Raw genomic sequence first — 14,027 nt, 5'->3', positions numbered from 1 at the left:
ATGGAGGGCCCGTGAAACTCTGGGTGTGGGGATAAGTGAACACCCCCAATAATCAAGGGCACATCAAGGCATCACCTTGAGCCAGGATGAGGCAGTGGGGTAGACAGCAACTGAGACCACGAGGGAAGCAAGGGCCAGGGACCGTGGGGGAGCCGAAGCAGGCAGGACCGGGGTTGGAGGCTGCGTATGGGGCTGAGAGTCCTGCGCCTCCGATCTCAGCGCGCCTGGCCCGCCCGCTCCCTGGGGCCGGCCTTCCAGCGGCCGGGCTGCGCGGGCGGCGGAGGCGCCGGGGCGCCCAGCAGGCTGCACGTCCTCAGCTCCCGGGCCAGGCTGAGCACCTCGGGCCTCTCGCGCTCCTCCGGGTCCTCCGCCTCCTCCTCCTCGTCCTCCTCCTGGATGCTGCTGAGTCGCGGCGCCCCACGGCCGCGCTCGGTCGGCGGCGGCCGGTAGGCGCATTTGGCATTGAGCAGGCGGCGCAGCGGGGCGCGGGGCACCGAGGCGGCGGCGCCCCCCGCGCGGAGGTGCTGCTGGCGCACGTGGCGCGCGTCGCTCTGGCGCTGCAGGCGCTTGAAGTCGCTGAAGGCCGCCAGCGCGGTCTGGCGGAGCAGGCGTGCCAGGGCGCGCGCCTTGTGCGCCCGCGCCAGCAGCACGGCGTGGCAGCGCAGCACCACGGCCTTGTGGCGCGCCTGGTGGCGGTAGACCCAGGCGAAGACGCGCGGGTGGCGCCCGTCCGCCGTGCAGTAGGTGATGCGCGGGAGCAGGTAGGCGTGCGCCGGCCTGCGGCCCCCCGAGCCCCCAGCGGCGCCCCGCTCGCACGGCTGCATGCGGAGGCCGTGCGGCCCCAGCGTCAGCTTCATCTTGGTGCCCCCGCCCGGCCCGCAGCGCGCCCAGATCTTGCCCACGGCGTCGTCGGTGCAGCCGTCGCCCTTGGCGTGCAGGGTGACGGCGTTGCCCAGGTACCACACGGTGTAGGTCGGGTCCTCCTTGTTGAGCTCCACTTTCTGGCGCCGGCTGCGGAACACGCGGCTCAGGCGCTCCAGCGGCCAGTCGGGCAGCAGGTCCGGGCAGGAGCGCAGGAAGCTGGAGAGCAGCGACGTGTAGGCGAGCCCTGGACTCAGGCTCTTCGCCTTGCACTCGGCCTCGTCCTCCACCAGCACAAATTTGTTGCGTCTCCAGGGCAGCATCGCGGCGGCGGCCAAAGGGGCTGGGGGCGCGAGGAGCCGAGGGGCGTCCTGCCGGGCGGCCGGGGGAGGGGAAGGCGCACAGAAGCCCACCGCCCTGGAGTCGCGAGAAGCAGGGAGGCGCTGCAGACAGCCGGTGCCCGAGATGCCAAGTGCCAGGCGGCGCTAGCTTCCCAGATGCCCGGTGCCCGGCCGGGCTGGCAGCCGAAATGCCCGGGCGGGGGCCGGGCGGCCGGGAACAGATCCTCCCGGGAGTGGCTCCAGCCGTCTGGGAGGCAAGGAGGGGCAGGGGCTGGGGGTGACGGACGCCCCCAGGCCCGAACAGGGGGAGTTCCCGCGGTCCCCGCCGCCCAGATTGCGGCGGCAGGGAGGTCGCCGGAGCCGGGGTGGGGTAGACGAGAGAGCGGCTGCGGTGGGGACTCCTTCAGGCGTCGCGGCTCCACCTCCCCGGGCTGCCTACATCACCGGGCGGGACCGCTAGTCTCTAGTCCCCTCCCCCCACGCAGGCTCGCGCAGCCCGGGACCCGGCACAGGCGCCGTGGAACGAGTTTAGTCACTACTATTGGAGGGGTGGGGGTTGGGGGGCGGTTCAAGAGGACGAATGCCCTGAAATTGTACCGGAGCACTTTGCCAATGCAAATTTCTCTGAACTCACTAGTGGTCCCCAAGTCCCCGTGGCGCGCTCGGAGACCCCCCACACCCCCTCCTAGGATTCCTGCTGCTCCTTACCCACAGCATCCCCTTATTCCCACCCCTGAGAGCGGGATTTGGTGTGGGTTCATGATGGGGCCGGCCTGGCGCACTTTGCCTCCCGTCTGCACAGCATAAGCCAGTTGAGGTGGCCGAGCAGTGCGGTGGAAAAGTACTGTCGCCTGGTGAAGCTTTCTCCCAGGTTCCTCCAAGGTCGTGGGCCAGGCTGCTGCGCCTGAGCTGGGGGACGGTCACTGTTCCAGCGGCTGGCAGTGCCCATCGCCTGGACTGAGGCAGGGAGAGCATACGCTTTGAGGGTGGGGGAACCTTCTAGCTCAGTCCTGTGCCTGTGGGAGTTGCACGTGAAAAGCTCGTCCTGGCCAACGGGCGGCCTCTGGGCTCTCCCCGGATTAAACAGATAGACTCTATTTGTGAGCTCCTTAAGCGTTCTCAGGTGTTTAGTATTCGTTATCTCATTTAATCCTCAGGACAGCCCAGGCTCAGTTAAATGACTGGCCCAAGGTCCCAAGGCTGGTAGGAAGTGGAGTGAGGGCTCCACCCAGGCCTGGGTGGGCCCCACCCTTCTGTGAGTCCACCAGGTGCTGGTCGGGATGGGGTGTTCTCCATCCACCCCTGGGACCCCCAATGAGAAGTGACTGGCTCTTCTCAGGGAATGGTTCTGGTGTAGTGACAGTTATCCTAGGTGTGGGGCCACGTCTCCCCCTTTCAGGCTCCCTAGAGTCTGGGGACTGCTGTGATGTGGGCCCAGGAGGCTTATCTCCTTGAGCTCAATCCTCAGGCTTTTTCTTTGGCTTCTAAATAGGTCATCTCTGGTTCCTCCAGGTCCGAAGTGAGCCCAGGTCTGGGGCTGGGGCTGAATTCAGAGCCGGGAGGCTTGGGGGCAGGGCCAAACCAAACCGTGTGACCTGCAAGAGTGGGGGTGGGGTGGGGGAGATGGTGTGCTTTGTGGCTGCCAGTAGCATTCTGGGCCAGAGTGGTGAGTGGCTGGGTTCAGAAACGTCGGGGGAATAAAAGTAAAATAATGAGCAAGAAGAAAATGATATGCAAATAAAGTACAGGAAATTACTTAGAATTGCAGAATCTTCGCTTTGGAGGGTGCCTCAGATTCTCTGGTCCGCTGCAGCCTCCTTTTCATTTTCAATCTGGAACTGTCTTTATTGCCTTTTGCTGATTATAAAAGCGATACAGCACATGCTTGTGGTAAAAACTCACACGAGAAGGACATGAAAGCCTTGCGCTGTTTCCATCCAGCAGATGTAGCCTCATTTCCCAAGGAGCGAACAGGCTCTGAGAAGCTAGTGAACATTGGAGTGCTTTTCATGGCACCAGATTTGCATCTTGGGCCAATGAAGACATTAACCAACCAAATCCCTTTATAGAAAGGACTTCACTTGGTTTTAACCCGAAAGTCAGCTCATTGAAAAATTACGCTGTGTCCTGCATTGGGTGTCCTAGGGCCACTCTCTGGACCTTGCCGCTGGAGGTTCCCTGCCCCACTGGCAGTGGGCTGGTGGGAGAGGCCAGAGTTAAAGTCTCAGCATGGAAGGCCAAGAAAATTCCAAGCTTTTGACTGAAGGAGGGTTGTAGCCTCCTTGGGGTTGCTAGAATTGACATATAAAGACACCCAATGAAATTTGAATTTCAGATGAGCAACAATTTGTTTTTAGTATAAGTATGTCCCAAATATTGCATGTAATTTTATCAGGCAACCCTAAGCCTCCTGCCTACCAGAGGACATAGGGATGGAGCAGCCTCAGGTAGCTGTGTGTTGACACTCAGAGTCTCCACTCCCTCCCTAGCCTGGCTCATTGTCCTTAACCCTGGTGGCCTGGCTTCTCTGTTCCCATTGCCTTTTGGAAAAATCCACTCAGGGCTGGGGGAGGGGGTGTCACCTGGGACTGTGTGAGTGTGTGAGATCACAGCAAATGCAATAATCTGTTTTTATATTAGGTCCCCTTGACTACAAAGAAGCATTTGACATCCTTAACCCCTTTGTTAACAACTCTCTTAGTACAGTGCTTGTGAACCCCTTTGTACACTAACAACTCACGCGTCCTCCTGGGCCTGGATTCTCTCCTCCCCCTCCTCAGTTCATTGTCTTCTCCTGGGCTCCTCCATATATCCCCAACCTTGGTCTTGGCCAGTCTACTCTTCTTCCTCAAAACTTGTTCCTTTAGAGGGCTCAGCTGCCCTCAGAGTTTTCCACCCTTCTTTCTGTTCGGATGGCTAAGCAGGCTGGCCTGGTCTCCTTGGTGGAGGCAGGACTCAGGGCTGTCTTCTCTGTGAAGCTTTCCCTTTAGTCCTTGGTAAGGGGCTCCCAGCCTCGCACCAAGGCATCACCTTCACAGACTGGTGTGCAATTGGACTTGTTTCCTTTTTTCAATTTATATTTATTTTTTGTTTGTTTGTTGGCGGCTGGCCAGTATGGAGATCCGAACCCTTGACCTTGGTGTTATAACTCTGTGCCCTAACCAACTGAACTAACTGGCCAGCCCAATTTAATTTTTACTTCTACCATATTTCTACTTATATGAGGGTACTTCAAAAAGTTCGTGGAAAAATGGAATTGTAATATGCATACATTGCTGGTATTTTTCCCAGTTAAAAGGCAGCTTGTCATTTGCCTTGTAAAAAAAAAAAAAAAAGATGGTACGAATCTTGCCATGAACTTTTGAAGACACTCGTTTAAAAAGTCAAATAGCTCGCTTATAGTAGGCTTATAATTCAAAAAAAGAACCCCAAAACAAAATCAATCCCTTGCCCCACCTGCCCTTCCGTAGTCTCCATTCTTACTTGCAAAGACAACCACTCCTTTACAGATTTTAGATGGCATTTCTGTCATATACGTCCGTATTTATATTTCTAATAACATTTCTAATTTAGATTTTCCAGTTTTTAAGTTATTATCAATTGTCTCACTGGTATGGAAGATGAGAATTACTGTCCTTTTATCTACCTCTATTACACACATTTTTCTGCTCCCTCCCTCCCAGTTTACTGAGAACATTTCGTTGTTTTTGTTCCTCCAGTATTCAGTGTTTAATTATTATGACTATGTAAATATTCAAAGCTGAGCCTTGAAGTGTGTCATGATTCCATTTCCCTTATTGGACAACTTTTTTTTTTCTTTTCCAGAAGTTAGTAATTGCCTCTTTAAAAACAAAACAAAAAAGCTTTCTTATGTACTTATCACTAATTCATCTTCCAATTCTCCAACAGAACCATAAGAATTCCTCTGGACCTGGTTGAACACACCCGGTGATCTTTCCAGTTCTTTGTGGCCCCTGGAGGCGTCCTCCCAGGGCTTCTGTCTGGACTGGTTCCTCCATATACCTGTGGAGCTATTGTCCTGAGATCTTGTTCTACCACCGTCCTGGGAATTTCCTTTGCTTTTTTCCTGTGTTGAGTTTGTGATTCTGTTTTCTGGATCCCTTGCTTTTTCTTTTTTCTCTTGTTGTTTTTTCTTTGCTTTGGCAGAGTATATATATATACTCCAGTAGATCTGATTGATAGTTTGCCTTGGTGTCAAATTCTAGATTGGAAATAAATTTCCCTCAGAATTTTGAAGACACTATCTGTTGTTGCTGTTGAAAGTCAAATGACATTCTAATACCTGATTCTGTGTGTATGACTTGATTATTCTATGTAAGCTTTTAAAATCTTCTAGAGGTCTAAAGTTTTATAATGACGTGTATTTACTGTGAGCCCTTTAATCCAGAATTCAATCTTGGGGAAATTTCTTTGTGCTAATTTCTTCCATTCCATTTTCTGTTTTTGTTTTTTCTTTCCAGATCTATCTTAGTTGGACCTCTTGGATGATCTTCTAATTTTTCGAAATGTTCTTTCCAACTTTCCACTTTAAAAAATGTTTGTTCTATTTTCGGGGACATTACCTCACCTTTATCTTCCAACTTCTCTATTACATTTTTTAATCCCTCTTCTCATATCTTTTCACTTCTATTAGCAATTTCTTGTTCTTTTTTATAGCATGCTATTATTGTTTCGTGGACATAATATTATCTCTTAAGGCTCTAAGGCTGTGAATTGTAGTTGCTCTTTGATATTTTTTATTTTTAATTGTGGTACATACGCATAACATAAAATTTATCATTGTAATCATTTTTAAGTGTACAGTTTAGTATTGTTAAGTATATTCACACTGTTGTGCAACCAATCTCCAAAACTTTTTCATCTTGCAAAACTGAAACTCTGTCCCCATTAAACAACGACTCCTTGCTTCCTCCTCTCCCTATCCCCTGGCAACCACGATTGTACTTTTTGTGTGTATGAATTTGACTACTCTAGATACCTCATATAGGTGGTGTTATATAGTAATTGTCTTTTTGTAGCTGGCCTATTTCACTTAACATAATGTCCACAAGGTTCATCCACGTTGTAGCAGGTGTCAGAATTTCCTTCCTTTTTAAGGCTGAATAATATTCCATTGTATGTGTGTATTGCATTTTGCTTATCCATTCATCTGCTGATGGACACTTGGGTTGCTTCCACCTTTTGGCTATTGCAAATAATGCTGCTATGAACACGAATGTACAAATATCCTTTTGAGACCCCACTTTCATTTGTTTTGGATTTTTACCGAGAAGTGGAACTGCTGAAGCATATGGTAATTATATCTTTAATTTTTTGAGAAACCGTCTTATCATTTTCCATAGCAGCTGCACCGTTTTACATTCCCACCAATGGTGCACAAGAGTTCCAGTTTCTCCATGGCTTTACTAACACTTGTTGTTTTCTGCTTTTGTTTTTTCTTTGATAGAAGCCGTCCTGATGGGTGTGAGGTGATATCTTGTTTTGATTTGCATTTTCTTAATGATTAGAGACGATGAGCATCTTTTCATGTGCATGTTGGCCATTGTATGGCTTCTTTGGAGAAATGTCTGTTGAAGTTCTTTGCCTGTTTTTAAGCTGGGTCATTTGTTTTTGTTGGTGTTGAGTTGTAGGAGTTCTTTATGTATTCTGAATATTAACCTCTTACAAATATACGAGTTGTAAATCTTTTTTCCCATTCCATAAGTTGCCTTTTCGCCCTGTTAATTGTGTCCTTTAATGTGCAGAAGTTTTTAATTTTGACGGAACCCAATTATCTATTTTCTTTTTGTTGCTTATGCTTTTGTTGTCATATCCAAGAAATCATTGCCAAATCCATTGTCATGGAGCTTTCCTCCCATGTTTTCTTCTAAGTTTTACAGTGTTAAGTATTATGTTTAGGATACGATCCATTTTGAGTTAATTTTTGTGTATCATGAAGGTAATGGTCCGACTTCATTCTTTTGCACTTGGATATCCAGTTTTTCCGACACCATGTATTGAAAAGACTTTACTTTTCCTACTGAGTATTCTTGGCACCCATACTGAAATCATTTGATCATATATCCAAGCATTTGTTTCTGAGCCCTCTGTTCTATTCCATTAGTCTGTCTTTATGTCACTATCACACCATTTTGATTACTGTAGCTTTGTAATTGGTTTTCAAATCAGGAAGTGTGAGACCTCTAACTTTGTTTTTCTTTGGCTATTCGAGATTCCTTGAGATTTGATATGAATTTTAAGATGAATTTTTCTATTTCTTCAAAAAATGCCATTGGGATGTTGATAGGGATTGCATTAAATCTGTAGATCTCTTTGGGTAGTATATATATATTTTCAAGATCTGCTTTTTTTTTTTGACTGGGAAGGGGATTGCAACCCTTGGCATGGTGTGGTCTGCACCACGCTCAGCCAGTGAACGCACTGGCCATCCCTATATAGGATCCGAACCCACGGCCTCGGCGCTACCAGCGCTGCGAGTGATCCACAGGGCTGGCCCTCGAGATCTGCTTTTTTAAAAAAATATTTAATTTTCTTTTTTTCATTGCACATGTTTATGGGGTACAGTTTGTTGTTTCAATACATGCATATATTGTATAATGATCTAATCAGAATATTTAGCATATCTATCACCTAAACATTTATCATTTCTTTGTGGTTATAACATTCAAAATCCTCTTTCCTGACTATTTTGTAATATACAATACAATATTATTAGCTATTGTCACTCAGGGCACCAGAATTTATTCTTGCTATCTAATTGTAACTTTGTAACTTTGTACCAGTCTACTAGCCTTTCCCCAATACCCCCCTCCCAGCCCTTTCCCTTTTCCTGCCTCTGGTAACCACTATTCTACTCTCTATTTCTCTTTTTATTTTTCTTTATTGATTCATGATCATTCTACATATTTATGGAATACAATATAATATTCGGGTACATTCATACTGTGTGCAATGATCATATTGGTGCTTAGTATATCCATCACCTCAAACGTTTGTCACTTCTTTGTTAGGAACATTCAACATAATCATGACTAGTATTCAAAGATACATAGTACTTTGTTGTTAACTGTAGTCTCCTGATATTACTATAGAACCCTAGATCCTGTTCTTCCTACGTCTCTAATATTATGTATTCACTGACCACCTTCTCCCCATACCTCATTCCCGTTCCCCCCACCAGTCTGTAGTAACCACTATTCTGCTCTCTACTTCTAAGAGATCAACTTTTTTAGCTTCCACACATGAGTAAGAACATGTGGTATTTCTCTGTGCCTGACTTATTTCATTTAACATAATTTTCTCCAAGCTCATCCATGTTGCTGTAAATGGCAGAATTTCATTCTTTTTTATGGCTGAGTAGTATTCCATTGTGCAGACATACCACATTTTCTTTATCAGATCATTCATGGAAGGACATTTAGGTAGGTTCCAACTCTTGGCTACTGTGAATAGAGCCATGATAAGCATGGGAGTGCAGGTATCCCTTCAGCTTGTTGATTTACATTCCTTTGGACATATGCCCAGTAGTGGGATTGCTGGTACGGTTGTCCTCTGTAGTTGTCTGAGAAGTCTCCATACTGTTTTCCATACTGGCTGTACTAATTTACATCCCCACCAAGAATGTATAAGGGTTCTCCTTTCTCTGCATCCTTGCCAGCATATTTTATTTTCTTTTTGATAATAGACATTCCAACTGGGCTGAAATGATATCTCATTGTGTCTTTGATTTGCATTTCTTTGAGGATTAGTGATGTTGAGCATTTTTTTTATATGCCTGTTGGCCATTTGTATGTCTTTTGAAAAAATGTCTATTCAGTTCCTTTGCCTATTTTTTAATTGGATTATTTGGTTTTTTACTTGAGTTGTTTCAGTTCTTTGTATATTCTGAATATTAATCCCTTGTCAGATGCATAGTTTGCAAATATTTTTTCCCATTCTGCAGGTTGTCTTTTTGCTCTGCTGATTTTTTCCCTTGCTGTGCAGAAGGTTTTGATATAATCCCATTTGTTAATTTTTGCTTTTGTTCCCTGTGCTTCTGAAGTATTATTTATAAAGTCTTTGCCCAGACCTATGTCCTGAAGTGTTTCCTCAATGTTTTCTTCTAGAAGTTTCATAGTTTTGGGTCTTATATTTAAGTCTTTAATCCACTTTGATTTGATTTTGGTATATGGTGAGAGATAGGGGTCTAGTGTCATTCTTTTGCATATGGATCTTCAATTTTCCCAGCACCATTTGTTGAAGAGGCTGTCCTTTCCCCAATGTTCTTAGCTCTTTTGTCAAAAATCAGTTGGCTGTAGGTATATGGATTTATTTCTGAATTCTCTATTCTGTTCCATTTGTCTATGTGTCAGTTTTTGTGACAGAACCATGCTATTTTGATTACCATTGCTTTGTAGTATATTATGAAGTTAGGGAGTGTGATACCCGCACTTTGTTCTTTTTGCTCAGGATTGCTTTGGCTATTCGGGGTCTCTTGTTGTTCCATATACATTTTTGAATTGTTTTTTTCTATTTCTATGAAGTATTTCATTGGTACTTTGATGGGGATTGCATTGAATTACTTTGAGTAGTATAGTCATTTTGGTAATATTGATTTTTCCAATCCATGAGCATGGGATGTCTTTCCATTTTTTGGTGTCTTCCTTAATTTATTTATTTGGTGTTTTATAGTTTTTATTGTAGAGACCTTCCATGTCCTTGGTTTAATTTATTCTCAGGTTTTTGTTGTTCTTGTTGTAAATGGGATAGCTTTCTTGATTTCTTTCTCTGCTAGTTTGTTGTTGGTGTATAGAAATGTTGGGCCGAGCCCGTGGCGCTCTTGGTAGAGTGCTGCGCTGGGAGCGCGGCGACGCTCCCGCCGCGGGTTCGGATCCTATATAGGACGGACCGGTGCACTCACTGGCTGAGTGCCGGTCATGAAAAAACGACAAAAAAAAAAAAAAAAAAAAAAAAGAAATGTTACTGATTTTTGTATGTTGATTTTGTATCCTGCTACTTTACTGAATTTATCATATCTAGGAGTTTTTTTGGTAGAGCTTTTAGATTTCTCTCTCTATAAAATCTGCAAACAGGGACAACTTGACTTCCTCCTTTCCAATTTGGATGCCCTTTACTTCTTTCTCTTGTCTAATTGTTGTGGCTAGGACTTCCAGTAGTATGTTGAATAGTAGTGGTGAGAGTGGGCATCCTTGTCTTGTTCCAGTTCTTAGGGGGAAAGTTTCCTCATTCAGTATGATGTTAGCTGTGGCTTTGTCTTATACAGCCTTTACTGTATTAACATTCTTTCTATACTTAATTTTTTTGAGAGTCTTTTTCACGAAGGGATGTTAAATTTTTATGAAATGCTTTTTCTACATCTATCAAGATGATCATATTTTTTTTTCTTTCATTCTGTTGATGTGATGTATTACGTTTATTGATTTGTGTGTGTTGAATCATTCTTGCATCCCTGGGATAAATCCCACCTGATCATGGTGTATAATCTTTTTTTTTTTTTTTTTTTTTGCTAGATTTTAAATTTCTTTTATTGTTTTTATCTTTTCTTTTTAAAGAAAATGTAATTTTATTAATATTGGTTTTTTACATTCTGGGATGTTGTTGTGGAGCAGTTGGGAGGGAGGGGGAGAGGGGAAAGGGGAAGGAAATATGATGGAAGAAGGAGGAAGGAGGAGGGGCAGGATTGAGGACTGTGGCACCCCCATCATTTCCACAGGGGAGACTGAGGGGCTTAAGCGGTGGCTTGGTCATTGCCAGGCTGGGTACAGATGTCAGGGGAATATGGCAAAAGCCCTCGCCCCCCACCACCCCAGTGTGGGAACCCAGGGCCCTTCTTGCTATGGCTTGGTGGTTGTCACTGAGCTGGTTGCACTTGCCGGAGGGGCATGACTAAGACACTCAGCCCCCCACCACTTTGGCTCAGGAAAGCCCAGGGCTCTTCCCATGGTGACTCAGTGGTTGCTGTTGGGCTGGCTGCAAGTGTCAGGGGACTAGGCTGAGGCCTGAAGTCCCCCACCACTCTAGCTCAGGAGAGCCCGGGGTACTTCTTGTGGTGGCTTGGTGGTCATTGCTGGGCTGGTTGCACTTGTGAGGGAGGCATGGATGACGCCCAAGGCCCCCCACCACCTTGGCTCAGGAGAGCCCCGGGTGCTTCCTGCAGTGGCTCAGTGATCATTGCTGGGCTGGCTGCATGTGTGGCCGAGCCTGTTGTCCCCCACCCTTGGGACTGGTGGTAGGTGTTGGGGGGCATTGCTGAGACCCCCCAGCCCTCCCCCCTTTCTGGCGTGGTAGCCCATGGGACTTCTGGTCCTTCTAGGTATTATAGGTGTTCTTCGGTGAAATGAGAACTTTACTAGTTAATATCAAACTTTGTCTCTGGTTGTAGGTACTTTTTTTGTCTTTCAGTTCTGTGTTGGATTATTTGCTTTTCCCACCACTTAAACTCTGTGCTGGAACTTATTTGTTGTCTTTTGCTTACTTCTAAAATGGGGGACCGTATTAGTCCGTTTTGTGTTGCTATAACAGAATACACAGAACTGGGTGATTTATAAAGAAAATGAAATTTATTTGCTTACAATTTCTGAGGCTGGGAAGTTCAAAGTCCATCTGGTGGAGGCGACAGTGACCCAGAGGTCTCGTATTGCAAGATGGTGGAAGCAGAGAGGGCAGAGAGAGAGAGACAGACTCTCCTCTTCTTTTAAAGCCCTCAGAACCACGCCCCTGACCACCATTTTTAATCCATTCACTACTGCACGGTCCTACAATCCAATCACTTCTTCAAGGCTCCAACTTTCAATCACCATAATAGGATTTCCCACCCTCTTAACAGTAACAGTGGGGGCTAAGATTCTAATATGTAAACTTGGGGGACACAATTCAAGCTTCAGTGAGTTTTGGGGGGACATCATTCATTCTACTACAGGGACCTTCCTGTGGGGACCAGTATTTGAGCTCTGTGGCTTAGCTACATTGGTGCTTTGCTGCTGATTCTCTAGGGAGGGCTTTTGGTGCAGCTCAGGTTTTAATGGTTGACTTTATAGGTACTTCCAGGTCTAGTGAAATTCGGTGCACCTGGGTTGTGTAGAAACTGGTCTGGGCCTGAGTCTTTTCATCAAACTGCATCCCATGCAATTCTGTATTCCTGACCAGTGTCCTCTGAGTGATCTTGTGCTGATTGGGGGGCAGATCAGCTGTTCTTGCTGTGCCCCAGTGTTCTCCCATCTGCCCCATTGCCCGTGCTGCAAACAGTTCCCGTGGGGTGGGCCATGAGCCGATCCCTTGCGATGACTCACTGGCCTCTGAGTGGCTCCTTTTTTTCAGTTGTTGTGGCGCCTTGCTCCTATGTGGGTCCACGGGAACCCTATTAGTGATCTTGCTGGCCTGGGGGCCACCAAGGCTCTCTTCTCCTCTGCAGCCTCCAAGCAACTTCATCTGAAGGGCACAGCTGCGGCTTTTGCCAGCTTTTGCTCTGTGCACTCAGTAGCTCCAGCCTGGAAGTGGCTGGGGCTTGAAATGGTCAGGGCAGTTTTTTCTTTCTCTCATCATGGCTCCTCCTGCCATCATGCACTCCATAGGTCTCTCCTCTTCCCCTGATCTCTAGTGGCCCCAGCTTGGCTGTTGTTGCTTTATTATAGTTGTAAATTGGTTGATTTGTGGGAGAGAGTGACGCTGAGGACTGTCTGTTCTGCCATCTTGACTGGAAGTCTCAGGAGCAGGAAAGCCAGAAAGAGGAGTGATGTGCCAGGAGTTGCCCAACAGCAGCATTCCATGCTTGGATCCTTGCTGGAATCCGAATCGGACACGGAATAAGCTGCTAAGTGCTCCTCTGCCTGCTGTCACATCCAGTACTGGTGCGAACACTCCAGCCCTGCTTGTCAGCTTCCATCAGCCTTGCTTACATTCCTGACCAAGGGGTAGGTGGGTCAATGGTGTATAAAGTTTTTGATGTGCTGTTGGATTCGGTTTGCTAGTATTTTATTGAGGAGTTTTGCATCTGTGTTCATTAGGGATATTGGCCTGTAGTTTTCTTTTTTTGTTGTGTCCTTATCTAATTTTGGTATCAGGGTAAAGCTGGCCTCATAGTATGAGTTAGGAAGAATTCCATCCACTTCAATTTTTTGAAATAGTTTAAGAAATGTTGGTATTAGTTCTTTAAATATTTAGTAGAATTCATCAGTAAAGCCATCTGGCCCTGGGCTTTTCTTTGCGGGGAGAATTTTTATTACTGATTCTATCTTGTTACTTGTTATTGGTCTATTTAGGGTTTCTATTTCTTTTTGGCTGTCTTAGTAGGGCATATATGTCCAGGAATTTATCAAATTCCTGTAGGTTTTCATATTTATTGGCATATAGTTGTTCATACTCGTCTCTGATGATCTTTTGTATTTCGGTGCTATCTGTTGTAATGTCTCCATTTGCATTTCTGATTTTATTTATTTGGGTCTTTTCTCTCTTTTTTTCTTGGTTAGTCTGGCTAATGGTTTGTTGATTTTGTTTATCTTTTGAAAGAACCAGCTTTACATTTGATTGATTTTTTTTTGTATTGTACTTTTAGTCTCAATTTCATTTATTTCTGCTCTGATTTTTATTATTTCTTTTCTACTTATTTTGGGTTTAGTTTGTTCTCGCTTTTCTAGTTCCTTGAGGTGCATTGTTAGGCTGTTTATTTGAAATCTTTCTATTTGTTTGATGTAGGTGTTTATTACTATCAACTTTCCTCTTAATACGGCTTTGGCTATATCCCATAGGTTTTGGTATGTTGTATTTCTGTCTTCATTAGTTTCAAGAAATTTTTTGATTTCCTTCTTA

At 45.8% G+C, this 14,027-nt stretch overlaps 1 protein-coding gene across 1 annotated transcript; it reads right to left on the bottom strand.

Moving 5' to 3' along the window:
* Positions 1 to 215: 215 nt before the first annotated feature.
* On the bottom strand, positions 216 to 1,184 carry FAM43B (family with sequence similarity 43 member B). Its single transcript, XM_063103891.1, has one exon. The coding sequence runs from the start codon at positions 1,182 to 1,184 to the stop codon at positions 216 to 218; it is 969 nt and encodes a 322-aa protein (XP_062959961.1).
* Positions 1,185 to 14,027: the final 12,843 nt, after the last annotated feature.

Source organism: Cynocephalus volans, chromosome 8 (assembly GCF_027409185.1).
Source record: "Cynocephalus volans isolate mCynVol1 chromosome 8, mCynVol1.pri, whole genome shotgun sequence".
NCBI lineage: Eukaryota > Metazoa > Chordata > Mammalia > Dermoptera > Cynocephalidae > Cynocephalus > Cynocephalus volans.
This window is presented reverse-complemented; position numbering and strand designations above follow the sequence as displayed.

Excerpts from the sequence above, each read along its gene's own strand:
- FAM43B (XM_063103891.1), bottom strand. The coding sequence starts at position 1,184 with ATGCTGCCCTGGAGACGCAACAAATTTGTGCTGGTGGAGGACGAGGCC.